This window comes from Anopheles maculipalpis, chromosome 3RL (assembly GCF_943734695.1).
Source record: "Anopheles maculipalpis chromosome 3RL, idAnoMacuDA_375_x, whole genome shotgun sequence".
Taxonomy (NCBI): domain Eukaryota; kingdom Metazoa; phylum Arthropoda; class Insecta; order Diptera; family Culicidae; genus Anopheles; species Anopheles maculipalpis.
The window spans coordinates 38,791,450-38,810,728 of record NC_064872.1 but is presented as its reverse complement, the minus strand read 5'-3'; the positions used below and the strand labels follow the sequence as shown (position 1 = coordinate 38,810,728).

The window sequence follows — 19,279 nt, the reverse complement described above, 5'->3', positions numbered from 1 at the left end:
TTATTTTCCGGCCTCCCCCCGTACTGCGCTCCATTTACGGACATTAAAGGTCAGCTGCCGGAAAAGGGGAAACCTTGATGATACACGCAGACCAGTTTGTGTTTACAGTTCCGGTCCGCTTGCACCGTTTTAAGCGAGAAAATCGACCATTCTTACACTTTACCCGGCCGGAAGGCGCGAAAAAAACGCACTTGCACACCCAAACCGTCTCATTTCATTAGCCGTCCTTAGTTGTCTGTTTGTTTTCTGTTGAAATGAAAATTGACGCAAATATAAAGCTTCATATTCGTTTGTTACATGCTGTGCGTTAAGGTAGAAAGGACAGTGCCGGAAGGTTGGATACTCGGGACGCTAGCTCGCTTTTACGATTTCCACCGCAAAGTGCGTATTTCCACCATGCGTTTCATTTCGTGCGTTCGCCACTGCGACCGCTGTAGCGCTGCTTTTTGGTTGATTTTGCTCCATTGCGCATCACCAGTTACGCATTTTCGGTGGGGCTTTCACGTTCCATCGGGCAACGAAAAAAAAAAACCACTATCGGTCCTTTTGCCCTTCGTTTTCCTAGGAAGGAGTAGAAAAAAAAGTGAAGAAAGTGTACCAAAAGAGACCAAGTTTGCTGGTTGGCTGCTAGAAAGTATCCATTGATTTACAGGGTTTTAGGTTTTGAAACAAGGCACTGCTTACCGTGCACACAATGAATTAATCATTTTTGTCAGCTATCCCGGGGTGGTAGGAATGAAACTACAGCGAAAGCGTATTTAAAGATCATAAGTTTTTGAAAAATATTAGAGCGAATGTAAAGGATATTTTTGATGATTTTTGGCAAAGTTTGCAAGCGTTTAAGCCTGAAGTCTATTTTCTGAGGCTCCAACGAGTTATTTTTTTTTTACTTTTAATGTATAGTACTATTTCATGTATGGTATTACACCTCGTTCTATTTTCTCAAAAATATTGGCAATTTGATACACTTTTACGCGTGTAGGAGAACACGGTAAAATTATTCGAGCAATCTCAACCATTCGATCAGAAATTTTTAATCCATATTCCTTTCAAAAAAAGACTTCTTGAATGATAAACGACTTTCGAACTCTAAAAGACTGATTAAATAACATTTAAAATTGCATACTTTCATGTGTTACCAGCCAAAAGTATAAAATTGAATTACACAAGTTTCAGATGATTGCTCCATTTGCTCGTCGTAACCCTGCCTTTTTGGTGTCCCCTTGCTATACTATCCTGACACGACGTTTATGCCTCATTCTATCTAAATATTGAGGGTCTAATACATGTGGAATTCGTTTAGATATCAGAAAAAGCCGCGAAGTTAAGTAAGCTGAAGCTTGACACACACGTACATCCTCTTTTCTAGCCTCACTTCCAGCTAAATCTCCACAACCACACAAACTACCTGTGCTTCACGTTGAATAATGTCGGTTCATTTCCTGTTTCGACCCTTCTCAAGGTCACCGCCATGCGCTACCGAACCTCAGCTCTAATCCTTATCATGTTGATTCAGGATGTTTTCCCGGCCTATCTATTGCGTCGCCACTAGGACGAGCGAAAATCTACTTCCGACATATCGCATACACTCGTGTTAAAGTACAATTTGCCAACCAACAAACAAACAAACAAAAATACAACTCAAGAATTACCTTTTCGAGTACCTTTTGAGCACTTCCGGGGTCCAGTATGGTTAAGGGTTTTTTTCCCGGTTCTCTTTCATCCCTTCACAGACTCTATTACCAAAAAAAATATGGAAAAACTCTTTGGAAGTTTCCATCGTAGGCACCAGCATACCCGGATAGCTTGACCATTGAAATATGAGAGACGACTCACGTGTTTATGTGTGTATATTTGAGGGATGTTCAGTGCTCCTCTCCTCACGCAACAACAGTTACCGGCACGCCAACAGTAAATAAGCGCAGCATATTTTACGATCGCAATGAAACAATTTATGAGCCAACGTCGTGGGGCTCCTTTTCAATTACTTTTCGTTCCGTGTGAAGAACGGGGGCCAATTAGAGCGCCCGGCGGGAGACTGGCCACGCTCATATGGATGCAAGCGACGTAATTAGATGTTACTGTTTATGTTTCTATAATTCGAGTTTCGGTGCGAGTTTTTCTTTTTCTTTTAACTGCAATTTATGGGACTTAGCCGATAAAAGACGAAAAGAAGCTTAACCGAAATGGATATCGTCCCTAATGCATAGAAATTCGTATTCGTATCTGTAAATTTCACCCGTTTGTGTGTGTGTATCGTTTTCGGAATTACGCATCGCATATTTTTCATATTGCCATGCCAGGACAAGGACATGCCAAAGGAGGCCAAAAAAAAAACGCAGGGGTCGATGTACTGTGTTATGGAATGTTTAAAAATTCCTATGGAAATTACATCCACAATACACACATAGAGAGAGAGATGGACAAGCTTTTGGGCAGGGTGGCCGATGTGGTGGTTAAAATCCGGGCAGAAAAATCAGACTTCATGAGTATCTTCTAATGTTACTTCGCTGTCTGGCTATCACATACCACACACGTTTCCGTCTTGTAGGGAGTTGTTCAGTTTGCGGAAATTCTTTTGTTGTACGCAGATAAAAATCCTACACTCACACGCACATGGAACGAACACATAGATTTTGGCATCATGCCACAAGCGCCCTTGCTGTCTCCATATTTATGCGCATACGGAAGGACTATCTGTGATTTGTCACTCCGATTGCATTATGCTTTTGACTGTGTCTTGAACATAAATTGAACAACGATTTACGATGTAATGGGACGCCCAGCAAAGCGGCCATGTAACACTGGTTGTCCGTAAAGCAATAAAATTGGCAAAACAGACGTCAAGTCAAAGGATTACAGCCAGCCCAGGGTTGGTTATAGTTGGTGGCATTACAACCACAAGCTGGCTTACCATGGTACGCCGAGGATAGGGTAATCCGCAACCGGTACTGAGCGGCAAATTGTAATTGTTGTAAAGCTTACGTATCCCTGCGGCGCCAAGAAATTCTTGACTGCCTTAGCCTTAGCGACAGAGCACGACGCGCTTGCCAGTTGTGTTCTGAGGAGACACTCAATAAAAATGAATTATAATGCCGCAGTTAATGGAGCTTTTGGGGTGGGCAATCTTGCCAGAGTAACGCAGGCAAGATGTAATAAAGATGTGCCGAGAATTGTTTGTTTAAAAAACTTAAATTGGATTATAAATGCGTTGTACGTGATTGAAGAGCATAATGTGTGCCATCTGGAAGGGAGCTGTGAAGTGGATGATTAATAAATTGTGGAATGCTGGCTATATTATACAGGGACGAAAATTGATCCTTTTTTATTGGGACTAGCATGACAAGGTGGAGTTTCAAAGCGTTTGTTCTGTGTCCTCTCTGTGACCCTGAGAGATCAATAAGAGAGTGTACGCCAGCCAACCTAAGTGCGTAACGCGATGAACATAGTAAAAGTTGTTCGTGGAAGTAAGAAAGTCAACGCTCACACTAAGACAAAAAGCTCATACTTTCGCAATCAACTGTTCATGTATATTTATCTTGATTTTGTAAACACTTGATGTAAAGTAACATAAAAATAAGTACGTAGTATAATGAAGTGCGAGGAGAAGGACCACCACCCCATTGGTCTTTAGCATAGCATTGCGATGTCAACGTAAATCCCCAAGCCATCAATGAAACACTAACGATGGCGTTAAAGCACAACACACAAAAATAAAACAAATAAACACTCACTTCATATCGAACCTCGTCATATAGATGTACACAAAGCGTATACAAATAAACACACTCAAGCCGCGCACCATAGCCAGCGGCGTGCGGTTTACATCAACAATTAACGCAGCCTTCTTGCTACTAAGGATGCGCACATCTCCATCGCTTCTGCTCAACTGTGTACCGACCACCCCTAAAGCGATATTTTCAACCGTTTGCAGAGGAGTTGCGCTATCTTGTTAAAGCGAGGGATGTTACCAGAGCTACTAACAAGGTGTAGCAGAAGCGAGAAACCAATCGATGGTAAATAGCAATTAAGCTGAGTAAAAGGTTGACGGGTTGACACAAAGTAAAGGTCGTGAGCGTGATTGAACCAAGTGTGCGATGGTGTGCGGATCAGCGGGAATAAAACGTTGAAAATGGAGCAGTAGAATAGAATGACAAAACGCTCGACTGCGAAGAATTGACGGCTTTACACTGCTAAACGCAAGAAGAGCTTGCAGCCGTGCTTGGTGTAACTCGTCAGGTCATATCATCACGGCTGAACGCGTTAGGTATGATACAGAAGGAGGGTAAATGGATACCACACGAGTTGAAGCGGCGGCTCAACAGAAAGGGGTTCCCGCACAGAATCGTGACGGGAGACGAGAAGTGGATTTTGTTCAGCGCAAAATCCTAAGCGCAAAACATTATGGGGATCCCCCGGTCATACCCCAACAGCATCAGCTCGGCCGAACATCCATAGCTAGAAAGTTATGTTGAGTAGTCGGTGGGACCAGCTTGGCGTCATCTACTACGAACTTTTGAAACCGGAAGAAACAATCACTGGTGAACGCTACCGGCCACATGCTGCACAACCTGTGTAAAGCTACCTTAATACCCTCAAATGGGATGTGTTACCGCACCCACCGTATTCACCGGATTTCCATCTGTTCCGATCCATGGCACATGGATTGGCTGTCCAGCAGTTCTCCTCCTATGAACATATAAAGAATTGGTTGGATATCTGGATTGCGTCGAAAAACGTATCATTTTTCCGAAAAGGAATCTTCGATTTACCCGAAAGGTGGAAGAAAGTAATAAATAATAATGGGCAATACTTTGATTGACCCAATTTCTACGAATAAAAATGTCACGAGTAAAAATAAACTTACGAAAAAACGGCTGTTATTTATTTGCGCACCTAATAATAGTAGTTTATGGTTTCTAATATCCAATTTCCAGTGTCTAATATCCAGTTTATGGTTTCTAATATCCTGATTCGTCGTTCAACCACAAACTCAAGCACCCTCGTACAATTATACACGAGTTAAACGTTGTGTGCCGTACTCGCACTTTTGGGTCGTTGCGACCAATCAGTTAAAGAAAAGATAAGATGACAACTGAAAGAAACGAGCCAGGACAAATAAGGTGGCGGAAATTGTTATACTATTTTCGGAATTAGGTAACAAATCATTAGACCTTCTTGAGGTTGAGAGTTTTTATGTGTTAATGTGCCATAATTTATTCCTTTACACTAACTTGGAATAATCGACTGAGAACACTTCCGCAACTTTTACGTTCAGTGAATGTTTGTGATTTTTTTATTAACAAACTGTTAGAAAAAAAAAGAATTAAAATATCAAAATTGAATCTTAATTTTAATTCCTCCCGCGTACAATACGACATTGACATCGATCGCCAAAAACCAAATTCCAACAGAAGATCGCTCACGCTCGTAACATGTAAGATTATTAGCGTTCGTTGGTTCACATGCTAAAAGTCATCCAACTTATGATTCGCGTACGAAAAACCGACAGCATTGCAAATAACAATAAACTATGGTATCAATCGGGAAAAAGCAAACCCACGATAAAGAGTCCAAACCACACCGCTTTTCGGGGCGTTGGCATCTTAATGATTATTATTGTTTGTCTCCCTACGGTTCGGTTCTGGCTGGTCGCGTGTTTGTTTGTTTGTTTGTTTGGTCGGTTGACAAAATTGTCCCATTCCGAAGATATGCTAATTTGCTTACGATGGTTTTTGTTGCAGCGTTTGCTAACTGGCTGCCGTCTGTGTGGCTTCTGGTCCGGGTAAACGATGCGCGAAAGTGACCATCTAAAAGTGATTCGATCAACGGATAAGGAGGAGGAGTATTATGGATTGACTGTTGCTGTTTGTAGCATAAATTGAGATCTAAAAAAAATAGAAAATTTCATTTGATCCTAACACCTGGCCGGATGAAGGAATGAATTTGAATGATAAGAAGAAAAAAATCGTTAGTTCATCCACTTTCTCCTACGAGACTGGGAACGTTGCAGACTGGGGCGCGTCATTCCCCTTCATTAGCCCGAATGAAGAAAGTGTGAATCTGCCTGTCGCCTTTGGTGTCATGCTTTTGTAGCTATTTTAATTTCGTTCGTTTATTGAATGAATTTGTGTTTTCTTTTCTTTCTTATGCAAGTTATGCAAACTGAAATCCTAAAAAAAAACCCATCCAACCCAAAGGTTGGTGCTTGCTTTACCACGCTATACTTGTTTTGTTGATGAAACTTCATGTGGGGTGGTTTACATATTTTTGTGCTTTAAAAACTGTTCACTCTTGCTTCACTACTCACTTTTGCATCAGGGATCGCACTCGAGACGGCCACCATCGAAGGCGGACGTGTTCGAAATTAGACCGATTACCCAGCGTTTTCGGCCAGCGTTGGAACATCGACATGCCCAGAGCAAAAGGGACAGAGCGGTAAAATTAGCAGTGATCATAAAAAAATTATGTTAATCGCTCAAGCGACAGCTAGACGGCATAAATAAATAGGCAGACTACGCAAATTCCGGCGTCTTTCATCCTTTGTCGCAAAAAAAAAATCTATGTATCCCCCCTTTCCGAAGATTTGGGAGGGGTTAGCGTGGTGAAGAAATTATTTTTATCAGCCCCAGCATTTTGTTGGTGTAGAAGCGTCATATTTTTACTGTTAGTTTCTGTGTATGTGTTTTTGTACGCGATGGTCTAAGCTTGGAAAATGGTTGCAAGCGACAAAAGCGACCAAATTAACTGTCAATGACGTCGAGACACGGTCGATGAGTGGTGATGAAATTCATCCACAAGGACTATCTATTGCACTGACCGTTACGATGACGCGCTGTGTTGGGAAGTTTGGTCTTGTTTCGTTTTGCTTAATCTGTGGTGAGTGTTTTTTGGTAAATGTCTTTTTCTCTTTCATTTTTTTTTTTTTACTCACACTTCACACTCGTTGTCATCAGCTGGCTGAACTGCCGCTATCAACTTGACACTATCATTTTACGAGAGCTTGGGCTCCTTTCTACGGCCGGTGGCTCATCCGTTTCTCTGTTGGTTGTTGGTCTTTCTTTTGAGTTTTAGGCAGACAGCGCAGCCAGACAGTCCTTTCTAAAATGTGTTAAATAATCCACTATCCGCCTGTAAATATGTCTTTACGAGGGGTGGTCAATGGGCCGTGAACCATTTGTCTTTGATCTCCTGTCCTCGGTATTGTGGACAAGCAGCATTCGCTATTCGAGCTGCAAAATGACGCTTTAATTCGTGTATCTTCAAACAATAATGTTTTTACTGGCTGTGTAGCAGAGCTTATTTCGTTTTAGTTGCAATTTGTCCAAATGATTTGCTTAACTTTTGCTACAAAGTAAAGAGCATTATAAAAGCTACTAGACAGAGACAGGTAACAAAAGAAACACTTTTTTCCACAAACAATCGCCTAATAGGGCAAGCAATGATTCTATTTACAACTTAATTAATTCCATTTAGCTTGCAGTCTCTTGCAGGAAGTGGAAGCCCATGGACAAGTAATTAATAACGAAATATTTACAGGAATGGATAAAAAAACGAAACATTTTTTAGGAGGATAAGATGGAATATGCATTTTAAATTTGAGTTTAAAAGGTTGATGTACTGCTTTGAAAGCTTGAACTTTGTATTATTAGTTTAATATAAGTTAAGTCCGTATTAAGTGGCGAATACTTTTTTCTATCACCCACTGTACTCTCTATATTCTAACCATTCAACTTCCCGGACGGAGCAAGTTCACGGCCCATCAAACCACCACGAACGGGCCTTCGGGCGGATTCTTCCAACAGTAACGTGGCGTTCCGTTTTACGATCCTCAACCGTGAGCCTGTGTACCGATCTAGTTTTGCCAAAATTTAGCCACCGGCATCGGAATGAATTCTTGAGACTCACCCAACTGCCTCGCCGTGGTTCCAATGTGCACGGATTAGCGGAATGGCACGGCACGGATGGATGATCCTCACGCAATGGTGTACGATCGGTTTACGCTTCAGTTGACAGCCTAATCGTTTGACCGTGGCTGATGTTTGGGTGCTGAAAAGCCTTTGCACAAAAAGGGTGCAAGATCTGTGGACGAGGGGGGGGGCAGCTCATGAGGTGCGGCTAGGTATAGCATAATTATTCTGCTACCCATCTCTGTTAGATATGTTTCCCATCCACCGGGCACACTAAGACAATTGGACTAGAGCTCGGAGAGTCGATGGGAGTAAGTTCGTTGTACGACAATATTGCGTCTCCGGTGGGGTCGTCTACGACGCAGCAATAAAACCGTCAGCCGTACCACTTGGTCGGGAACCGTCTCCCCAAATAGTGGTGAAGTGGGGTGCAGACACAGGGAGATTAGCGTGGTTTCTAGTTTTGAACACAGCTTGAGCCAAACGCTTATCAAATTATTCTAACAATTGCACATTCTTACTCAATCCATTGCGCACCAGCAGCTCGACATCCCGGCCACCCACGGATGGTGGGACGGTTGCACCCCAAAACCACACAACTGGTGACAGCGTAACTGCTTCTCTAGCTCGAGAAGAAAGCAATCCAAACGGCCAATAGTCTTAAAATGCTAGTACCACTTACAGACTCGCCATTTATTTTTCTCTTCTCGTCCCCGGGTTTCCTGCTCAGCACGTTGTATCCTATCAAGGCCCAATTCTATTCGCGTACCGTCTATGACTTTTGCTTTCCTTGTAGTTTTTTTTTCTTTTAATTTTTTGGTTCCTTCTGTGCCACACCGTATCTAGAAAACACTCCCCAACCGAATTTCTTGACAAATAATTCCCACAGATGTGGATGATGTTGATCTGCTGCGCTGTGCTGTGGGAGAAGACGATGAATCTGTTCGCAGCTGTGTAGAAGTGGCCATGGTTGGGGTTTTTTTTTTGTAATGACCATCATCCCCCACATGCAACCCCACATTACCTCACCGGTCAGCATGCTTCGAATGGTTATGTTGTGTCTTTCGGATCAAAAATGTGCGGCTAGTATATCGCGTCCGTTACAAGACAACACAAAAAAAAAACCTCCGCTGTGACGGCAAGACACAGCGGAAGAAATGACCGTTATCCCTTTGGGGGTTTGCTGTTTACAGCGTTTCGCGCTTAAGATGTCTCGATCTATTTCTTTGCCTTCCGACACACGACTGATACTGTGTGCTCTCTCCTTCTCTCTTTATCTCGTGTTGGACGTTCTGTTGTACTTTTGATCTTTTGGACTTCCAACCGAACCACCTGACCGGGGGCTACCTTTGACAACCGCCAACCGAGTGTCCCATTTCTCTCTCTCTCTCTCTTCAAACCCAATATTTGGAAACATAAATCTTAGTCGCGATGGTTTTGCTTCACTTGCCACAATACGATCCAATCATCATAAACATGCCCCCGTTCGGAAAAATCGGGGCCATCTAAGCGTCACCCTGAGTCAACGATCAACAACGAGAAGTTTGGGGGTGGGAAAAGTCAACGAACGCGTTAGTTCGTAGTGAAATTCTTTTGCATATCGCTTTTGTAAAGTTTTTCCCGGATTAGATAAAGTTCCCGGCGGATTTGAAGGGCTCTCGGGATAATTTTTGAAAACAAAACATAACAAATACGAAATTCTTCTTTCTCTATTGCATAAATAAACTCAAGCAACCAAAAGACAAAATAGAAAAATACAAATTTGAGGATGTGGAAGGGGAGGAAAAATCGCGCCGGAAACTGAAACATTCCATACCGGAAGAAATAAATAATTTAACCCCGAGTATCATCTATTTTGCGTTGCTATTTCCCTTCGAGCTGAGGGACGGGGTTTTCTCAGCAGTGAAGAAGAGAAAAAGACACATTTATGGGTTTTGATTTACATTTTTATGTTTGCTGGTCAGGGTTGTCAAACTTGTGTTATGAAATAAAGCGAGTGTTTGAGTGATGGTTTAAAAACTTTATAAGCGTGGAATAACATAAAGTAACAAATGAAATCCATTCTCCACAAAGTTATACAGAGAAAAACACTTTAGTATCACATATCTTGTCTATCAAACCTGGCAGCTACTATAGCGAAAGAAAATAGATCTGGAAATAGAACCTTTATGAAGCAGAACCTTTTGAAAACAAATCGGTAACCTCACAAACCCAAACCTTTCGGGAGCAACGACAAAATAAAATTGTGCTAAGCATTAGATAAACAACCCCTCATCTTCCCATCCCTATCACTCCACCTGTATAGAAATAGAAATTATGCACTACTCGAAGAGGAATCTAGCAAGGCACATCGTTCTGTATGCACTTCTGATCGATCTTCCATGCAAATACTACCCACCGCAACTGTGGTAAATAAGCGAACCATCGTCACCCAATGCAAGGTCACCGCTAATCTAATTTTATCCCCAAACTCGGAGACATGCGTGCGTCTTTAGCACTCTTGCCGATCGCTACTTTGTCACTGCCCGATTCTGCTTTCCCACAGTGTATTTCTTGTATTGCGTTCCATTGCACTCACATTCACCCTTCTCGCCTTACGATTCGTTACAGAAAATCTAACGCCACGGTTTGCGTCCCCCAATCAGAACGACTCGATCTCGCTACAGGTGTCGAACCGCTACACGCACCAGATCCTGTCGCGCATTTACGCGATCTTTCTCCGCGAGGTCCTTGGCTATCGCAATGTGAAGCTGGTCGAGGTGGGGGATGACCTGCCGAGTGTGCAAACCGAACGTATGAGAATGTTTTTATCCTTGGAGCATTTAGCAAGGTAGGTAATTGATTGGATAGTTTACATATTTTCTTGTGTTTAATTTTAAGTACTATTATAAGACATTAAGGCTTCAAGTTGACACTTAATTTACTACTGAATTTACTTGGATTTAAATTTTGACGCTCAGTATGCATACAAGTCCCGCGCTATACGGTGGCCTTGAAGGCTAACACATCAAATCGGCTCCTCGAGAGCTCTTGGCGCACTGGTCAGTATCCTGTTTGGCGTCATTAATTACGGGTTTTTAGTGGTTCACTTTTGATGCCTTATTTCGATACAAAATTGCAGAAGAAGAAAAAACTTTATCGCATTCACACGGTGGCCTAAAGGTTCAGTGACATTTAGTAGATGCCTAAGCAAAAAAAAAAACCACATACCTAAGCGTCTCCTTACCAACATTAGGTTCAAATTTCAAACCACTGGGAGGGTCTTTTTAGGCGGGAATGATTGGACGTAGCTTTTTTGTTTGGACGCACAATATACGCTTGTTGACCTGCAGCACAGCATTGAATCTTTCGAATGTCTGGCCGTCATGGCCGAGACATGGGTGTTAAAGGGGTGGGAAGTGGAAATGGTCATAAATTTCCTGGTCGCAAATCGTATATATTTAATTTCGGTAGTTTTTGACAACAGGGTAAAGAGTAGTTTGGAGCCGAGCCGCGAACAGAACAGGGAGGTGTACGGTGTGACGGTAAAAAATAGACCCCGAAGACAACAATTAGCGGTGAAACCAATCTAAAAACAAAAACCCCTCACCGGCACAACAACAGCAGCCAACAAAAAAAAAAAAGGCATATTTATATGTGTATAAACTCATTCCGCCACAATGGCCGGTCTCGGTCGCGGACTAGGTGCGTTACGTACGGTAAGGAGAGCGAGGTTCGTTCCTTATGACTAGACAACAATTCACGGGTTCCGTTTGTTTTTTCGGCAACGTGTGCGAACAACGTTTGTTCGCAGTGTTTGTTGCGTATTTGTTTTTTTTTTTTTTGCTGCACAGCTCTTCATGAAATTAACTTGAGCTTGTGCGAGGCTTGAAGGATGGAAGGTTGCCATCACTCGCAGGTTTTTTTTTTTCGCTGCGTGTCTGCAACCGCAGACTTTACCACCATTTAGCTCCAGACAAGGCTGACATGATGGATGGGATAAAGGCTCGTGTACGCCAAATGCACTACCGATGCAGCGGCATCACGAGCAGCAATGGCAAACGAGGCGATAAAGCTTCAAGCATAAAATAGCTTGAAACAAGTTTAATTTTTTTTTCGGTGGAAGGTACAAGAAATGAACGATGAAATTAATCCTCGCTGAAAAGAAAAAAAAAGGTAGGGGACAATTTAATGAGAAGCAAATAGCGTTAGCGTTATCGAGCTTTAAAGTGCCACCAGTTGCTTGTGAGCTTATTTTCATTCGTTTCGTTCTTAGGTCATTGAAATCCAATGCTGCGAACGATCAGACGTCTTACCGCATGGATAAACAAGAACCACTGTGCCAGTGTTTCGGTACTGTTGAGGTTCGCTAATCTACCTGGTTGGCCAAGATGTGCTGCCAAGAATGCGCACCGAACCGTAACCATCAATCCGTCCCGGGGTTTTCATGGGCTTATGAAAAAAAACAAACCTCCCCTGCAACGAACCCACACCACCCTTCACCGAAGCCTATCATCGATGATCTAGTGCGAATTTTCACTGTCCACGGCTCCAGATATTACTGCTCCCTGCCATACCATGCCTCTACATGCTACCGAAAGCTCTCACCACTAATAACAGCCGGATTAGTGTCCGATTTCTCGCCAAAGTTTCAGTACGAGGGGGTCGACAGTCGGTCCAATTTACGGCAAGCGTTGCAAAATGCTGGTCACGGCCTGTCTATTAATTACAATAATTAGATATAGCGTCACTTTGCGGCAATAGCTAGCTTATAATGGGCGCTGGCACGGTGGGATAAACGTGGAGGATGCACACGACCACTGCTCTAATTTGGCAGCTTTTAATTATGGCAAAATCTAAAGTGATACTATATTATCGGTTTGCGAAGTGTGATATAATTAGCCACGCACGGTTGAAGTTTTCTTTATTTAGTGTGAGGCAAGTGGCAAGTGTCGTTTTCACAGAAATGGTAGAAAACAAAAATAATTGTTTATATTTTAACTGATTTGAAAAACAGGGGAGGGATCATGGTGGATTATTATCTTAACATAAGATTGACTATTTCTTCTTATACAGGATTCATCTACTGTACAGTCAGTCTCAAGACAAGGCACTGATCTTGAAGATTCTTATGACAACGGCTATAAAACCTAGAAATGAATTATATACACAGTTCTCCTGCTTCGATCGCGAAACGTGTAGAGACACATGCACAAAAACATGTAAGAAAACGGTCACCGGTTCCATCCGTTGGTCATAATTTATCAACAGCAGAAACCTTTTTTCCAAGAATTGGAATTTATCGAAATCCCTTTACATTCTTAGAACTTTACAGAACAGCGGACAACATGAATGAACATAACAAAAAAAAAGAATGCAGTAACTATGCGAAACATAGCCTTCATATCGCGTGTACAACGATTATCTGTCGAGTATTTTCGAATGGCGATCACGTTCATTGGTTAGCTGTGTCGGAAGTGTAACCAAACACCCCACCCGAAAGAAGTAATTCTTCTAAATGTCACGAACACATATGTATGTAGTGTATCGTTTGTTAAGAAGTCCCTCACTTGAGAAGCTCTGATAACGTCCGCTGTGTACTTCTAGACTTAATCCGTACGATCATTTTTCAACTGTGGTCATGCAGGCGGCGTGTGGTATCACGAGAAACGAACCGAACAAACAGATCCAGTGTCAAGTAGGATCCGTAGTTATTGACAAATTTGGCTGTCAACAGAAATTCTATACTTTCCACCCGTAACCTTACACGGAAAAAAAGAAATTGATTGATTGCCAAGGTAAAGGAATTGCTGTAGAAGATATCGATCGACACAGGCACAGGTGATTCCCCCTTTAAAGATCCTAACGATCATAGTTTTCTGTCATGCTGACTTGCCAGTATACCTGTGGGTAGTACCATCGGGAAGCAGTATAGGATTGAGATTGAAGAACAAGAAAGAAAGAAGGAAAAAAATGCGACGAACAACCGTAGCATTTGTCATTGTTCTGTCCTTCAGGCCATCAACGGCGAAAAGGTCTTGGAAGAACTCGACCCCCAAACAGATTGTGTCCCATCTGCCCAAGTTGGAAGTTTCATCGAACAAGTTCATCTGTGTCAATAGGCCGCGTACACTCGTTGGCAGGTTCGTGTAGTAACGTACAGCACTGCACAACTTTTGAGGGTCGCTCCGGACAACCTGTGCAAATAGCGTCCCGCAAGAGCTGACATGGCACATGGCTCCGGTCTCCATTACCTTGCTCTACAGCAAGCAGACACGATGACAGAGTAACGCGTCCTCGCATGCCCATCTTAAAGTGTGCAGTGGTTGTTTTGAATCGAAATGTTTTGATTTGTTCATTTCTTCTATTTCTTGGGGAAACAAAACCAAAGCATCTCGGTTTTAGAGGTCTCTATTTTGGGATAATGGTGCATACGGCTGATGATGTTCAGCACACGATTAGGATCGTCGTTTTGTGTGTGATGTGAAATAGAACAGCTTCCACTATAATATGTGACACCAACTTCTCTTTTCACCCTCTTACAGTCCTGCAGGAAAATGGCCGGATCCAACAATCGATCTCGAAGTTTGGTTACTGTCGGACTACCATTACATCCCGCAGGAAATCCGGGACGCAGGTGCCATCACAAATCCGGGCCGGTTCGGTCTCTTCGTTCCGAAAGCGCTCATCCGGAAGGAGGATGCCTTTCCCAAACCACTTATCTACACCATGTTCCAGGAGGACATTAACGATCCTCGGTACTACGACATCATTAAGAAGTTTGACATCCCTGAAGCAGTGCTCGAATCGATCTACCGGTATGCCGAGAACAATTGTACAAACGTGTGCAACGATCAAGGCATGTACATTCCTGACCACTGTACCGAGGGACGCAAGTGTGCGCTGGTGCTGGCCCCACACTACGAAAACACCCACTTCATCGTGAAGCACATCGAGGAGATGCAGTTTCAGCTGAAGGTGATATGGTTGGGCGACAAGTTGCGGCTCGGTATAAAGCAGCTGATGAGCGTGTACGGAGTCGATCGTAAGAATGTGAAAAAATTCCTTGTGTTCCACTGGACACCGTCGGAAGTGATCAACAGCCGCCGGATGGAGTACGCTCCCATCACGATGCCACGGTGCGAGGAGATGATCGCTAGCAATGATACCGGGTGCAAGTACGAGATGACACCGCTACTCAAGTTCTATGGTAAAATGTTTGGCGATGCAAAATATGTTTACGATTCATTCGTACTGTTCCACTTCACGGATGAACATATGCAGCAAACGTTCGACTTGTACGATAAGTACGAAGATCAGATCCTGCAGGCACGCGAGGACCCCGATACGGACCAGTTGGGAATGACACGGTTCTATGACCAGATTGCGTGCGACTGGATGCTCAATCAGCCTGCCGTGTGGAGAACGTTCAAACCACGGACACCGTTAGAAGAGGTGTATGTCGGTGGTATATTTCCACTGTCGGGTATGGGTCCTTCCTATTTGGGAATAGCACCGGCCGCCCTAATGGCACAGCGGGACATCAACCAGAACACTACCATACTGACGAACTATCGGTTGACGGTGCAGCAAAACGATGGCCAATGTCGGGCGGACACGGTGATGAAATCCTTCATTAGCTACTACGCGCAGCAGACAAAGATGATCGGTGTCCTAGGTCCGGCCTGCAGTGAAACGGTCGAACCAATTGCTGGTAAGTTTCGGGAGCAAACGAGCTTGATTTCTCCACATCCAAACAGAACTAACCTTCACATGCTCCCGTTTGCCGCACAGGTGTTTCGAAACATTTCCGTATGGCGGTCATTTCCTACTCCGCCGAAGGTGCGTTTCTGTCCGATCGCGAGAAGTATCCATACTTCTTCCGGACGATAGGCGAAAACCGGCATTACGAGCACGTGTACGCGCTTCTACTACCACGCCTAAACTGGCACCGAGTGGCCGCACTAACTGAGGATGGCCAGAGAGCGACCGAATACATCTCCTACATGGAAACGTTGCTTAAGGAGCGCTCCATCGAACTGATATCGAACAAAAAGTTTCCGCGCGATCGTACCGATTATGAAATGAATCGAGTAAGTGAACAGGCACGCCTGAGTCTCCAGGCCTGGTTAGTTAATCTTATCGTTCTTTTTCAACGTTTTTTTTTTAATTTCAGTATCTACTGGATTTAAAGATGAAAAATGCCAAAATCATTATCGCTGATGTGGACGATAAGGTGGCCCAGGTGATTATGTGCGAGGCGTACAAATTGGAGGTAAGTGGGTGAAAGACTTGAAAAATCACAGAAAATGTATCTCTATTTTAGATAAAAAAGGTTTCCTTAAAGCTAGGTTTAGGAAGATGTGGGAGAGGTGTTTGTGCGTGTGTGTGTGATGTGTTAGTTTATGCTCCTGATCAAACGGTTCTCACCTTTAATATTCAAATGTTCAATCCGTAGCGTCCCTTTTGCACACCAACCCGAACAAAACGGTGGTCGATGGCGACGGCCGAATAGATTGAGGTTGATTGTTTTCACTTGAATATTCATACTGGTGCTGACCCTTTTTGTACAGTGTAGAGTTCCCGGTCAGAATTCAAACGCTATTCATCGTAAAGGGGTCGTTTTGTCCTTAAAATGAGGTATTCGATAGCAGTTCTAGTTTGTAAAGCAATCAAGTACAGGCCGTGCGTTCGGTCGTGGTTTAAAGTGAAATAAGAAACAGTACGTTCTGAACAAAGCGAAGCTTTTTCAACAATTAATTATAATTATCCCTGACATTGTGGAATTGAAGCCGTCTCATTAATCCAACACCGATTATATAATTTCTTTCGCGAATCAGTCAGAATTTCCCACCCAGTAAGGAAAAACACCGCACCACGGGGCTTAGGCACGTCTCGGTTGTGAAACCTGTTGGATCATCTTGCGAAGTGGAGTTGTTTACATGTCAAGTGGCGCTCCAAATGGCGCGGTGTTTTCCCTCCTTTTATTGATAGCTTTTTCTTTCAACCTCAAATTTTGCACAATCATCAGCAAAATGTTTCACAAACAAGTAACGGGTGAAAAGGAGGCCGCAACTCAAGGCAGGCGTTAGGACAATCTCGAAATTTGAACTTCAGCAACACCGACGAAATCTGCACGCCATAAAAAAAACTCCCCCCTCGTACGCCTTTAAAGGGTAGACGAAGAAGGCTCGTTGTACACAAAAGCTGATGACTGGTCATTTCGTATGCCTCGGTGTGTTGTTCTCGATGGCTAACTTCGTTCTCTACCTACCGGAAATCAAGCACAAACCGCATGACAGGCTCATGCGGAATACGGGTGGTATAAAATGTGCAAATGCAACTGCAATCAATTTTGCGTTGTCGATGCAGTTTTTTATGATATACACACTCACACACACACACACCGAAACACACAAATGCTTACCTGAAGGTGTATCCCTCCCGACTGGCGGGCAAGGGCAAGGTTTTTTTTTGTGATATTCTGACCAAACTTGCTTCCTTCTCGATTGCATATTCGAGACACATTTTATCGCGACACAAACACACTTATGGTGTGTTGTCTTTGGAGTTGGGGAGCCCTAGAACGTGTGGCAATATGTGGCGAAAACAAATTAACCAGAAACACGAACCGACTGCTGGCACGTTGCAAAGTAATCGGATTCCGCTATCGATTTTATGCGCTCAGCGAAAGAAAGTATCACTGGACCCCGAGGACCAGGGACAGGCAGGAACGGTAGGTGTCGAATGGTAGCAGTTGGCGCCGTCTCGTGAGTACACCGGGAGACTCACCAGGAGCTGCCGGAACTGCTGGAATTGGATAGCTTCCAATTGTCCCAGAGTCATGTTACGTGCCACTCGAGCGTCACCGGCACTACTGTTAGGATCGAGCCAGAGCCTACGATTCGGTTCGTAGCGACTCAATGACGTCGACGACAGTTGAACGAACAGAACGATTCGGGCGTATACTTTAATAGGAACGTTTGCCAATGTAATTCCGGAACATGAGCCGTAAAGCATACATTGTTGCGCGGTCAGTTTTGTCTTGCATAGTTGAGATTCTTGATGCAAGAACAAGGTGTAATTCTTGTTCGATTCTTGATGCAACAAGAACAAGTAATATGCAACGATTGCAGCTAGCCACAATTGGTGCTAATAAAATGAACAAATGCATCTTCTCTAGGTCCATGTGTTGCACAGCGGAGAGAAGACATTCTTCGTCTCCTTCTTTAACATTACAGCCTCAGCAGGACTTGGGCTGCCATTACTGGCTTGCTTGAGCTGGCTTTAGTTATTTACCCTTAGCTCGATCGTCAGTACTGCCTGCGGAAACATTCGATAAATATTTTACAAGAAACAGAAACATCGGCTGTTATAGGAATCAATAAAACATCTACAGGCAATCGTCAGTTATTACCACCGATCGTCTCCTTCCCGATCGAGCTTGGTAGTGTAGACTGATGCTTTTGGAGTAGGTTGACATAAACACACACACACAAAAACGCCCTATGGCCTGTGCCAACAGCGGCAAATATTTAACTGATCGGTTTCTCCAAACCATTGCTTGTTTGATTTGTAACCTCCTTGTGAAGTAAGTTCCAACCATACACAATGGCGAAAACACAAATAAACGTTGGTCTTTCGTCCACCACTATCGGCATTTGGCTTCCCCTTTTGGCCACGACACAGTACCGTCCCGTACGTGCTAATTGTTCGTTTGTTGTTCCCGTTTGCCTTTTTGTTCTTTAGCCGTTTATGCAACAACGACTGCCTGTTTGGCTTGCCTGTCTTCGTTGCACAAATATGTGCATTGGTACCTTTGAAGTGTGAATAAGTGTGCATCTTCTTGTGGACCCCGCAAACACTGTTAGGATGCAGGTTAATACGGGCTGAAGAAATTACGCATGAGGTGCTTACTTTCACACGGTTTGCTGATAAATGGTTACCATTTGTTCGCTATGTTTTATACATTTCTCAATAGCAACGACTTATTTACACGAAAGGCGTCAAAATCGCTTTGTTGTCTTCGTTCACTGTAGAAAAGCTCCTAATATGCATAGCTCAAGGATGCTATGCACTCATATCGAACGATGATTATCTAGGCAAATGCAAAGCATGTTAATCTAGCTGACTAGAATCTTCTACCTTTGAGAATTTATTGTAGAACTCGTTTTGGCTTGACGATCTACTAGTTTACGCCGGCTGTAAGTCTTTGTGAGGATCTCTTTCAGATTCGGGAGAAGTTTCCCCTTTGTCTTCCCAATGGATGATGGTCCCGTATTTCAGTAGCATTTGCCCATTCTCTCGAAAGAATTAAGGGGAATAGTCGCTGATTGAACTCTGATTCGCGTTTAAATACTTCACCTGTATAGTTCAGGACAAAAGGTTAA

At 43.4% G+C, this 19,279-nt stretch overlaps 2 protein-coding genes across 2 annotated transcripts in view; both read left to right on the top strand.

The window, feature by feature from the left end:
* The window catches only part of LOC126565137 (40-kDa huntingtin-associated protein), a 342,010-nt gene that overhangs the window by 292,780 nt on the left and 29,951 nt on the right, over window positions 1–19,279 (top strand). The gene's annotated exons all lie outside the window — the stretch shown is intronic.
* Window positions 1–19,279, top strand: part of LOC126563884 (uncharacterized) — a 30,393-nt gene that overhangs the window by 7,628 nt on the left and 3,486 nt on the right. Inside the window, exons 2-5 of the mRNA XM_050220671.1 lie at window positions 10,521–10,740; window positions 14,435–15,603; window positions 15,684–15,982; window positions 16,066–16,164. Of these exons, the coding sequence (XP_050076628.1) occupies window positions 10,521–10,740; window positions 14,435–15,603; window positions 15,684–15,982; window positions 16,066–16,164 (1,787 nt within the window). The remainder of the gene's footprint in view (window positions 1–10,520; window positions 10,741–14,434; window positions 15,604–15,683; window positions 15,983–16,065; window positions 16,165–19,279) is intronic.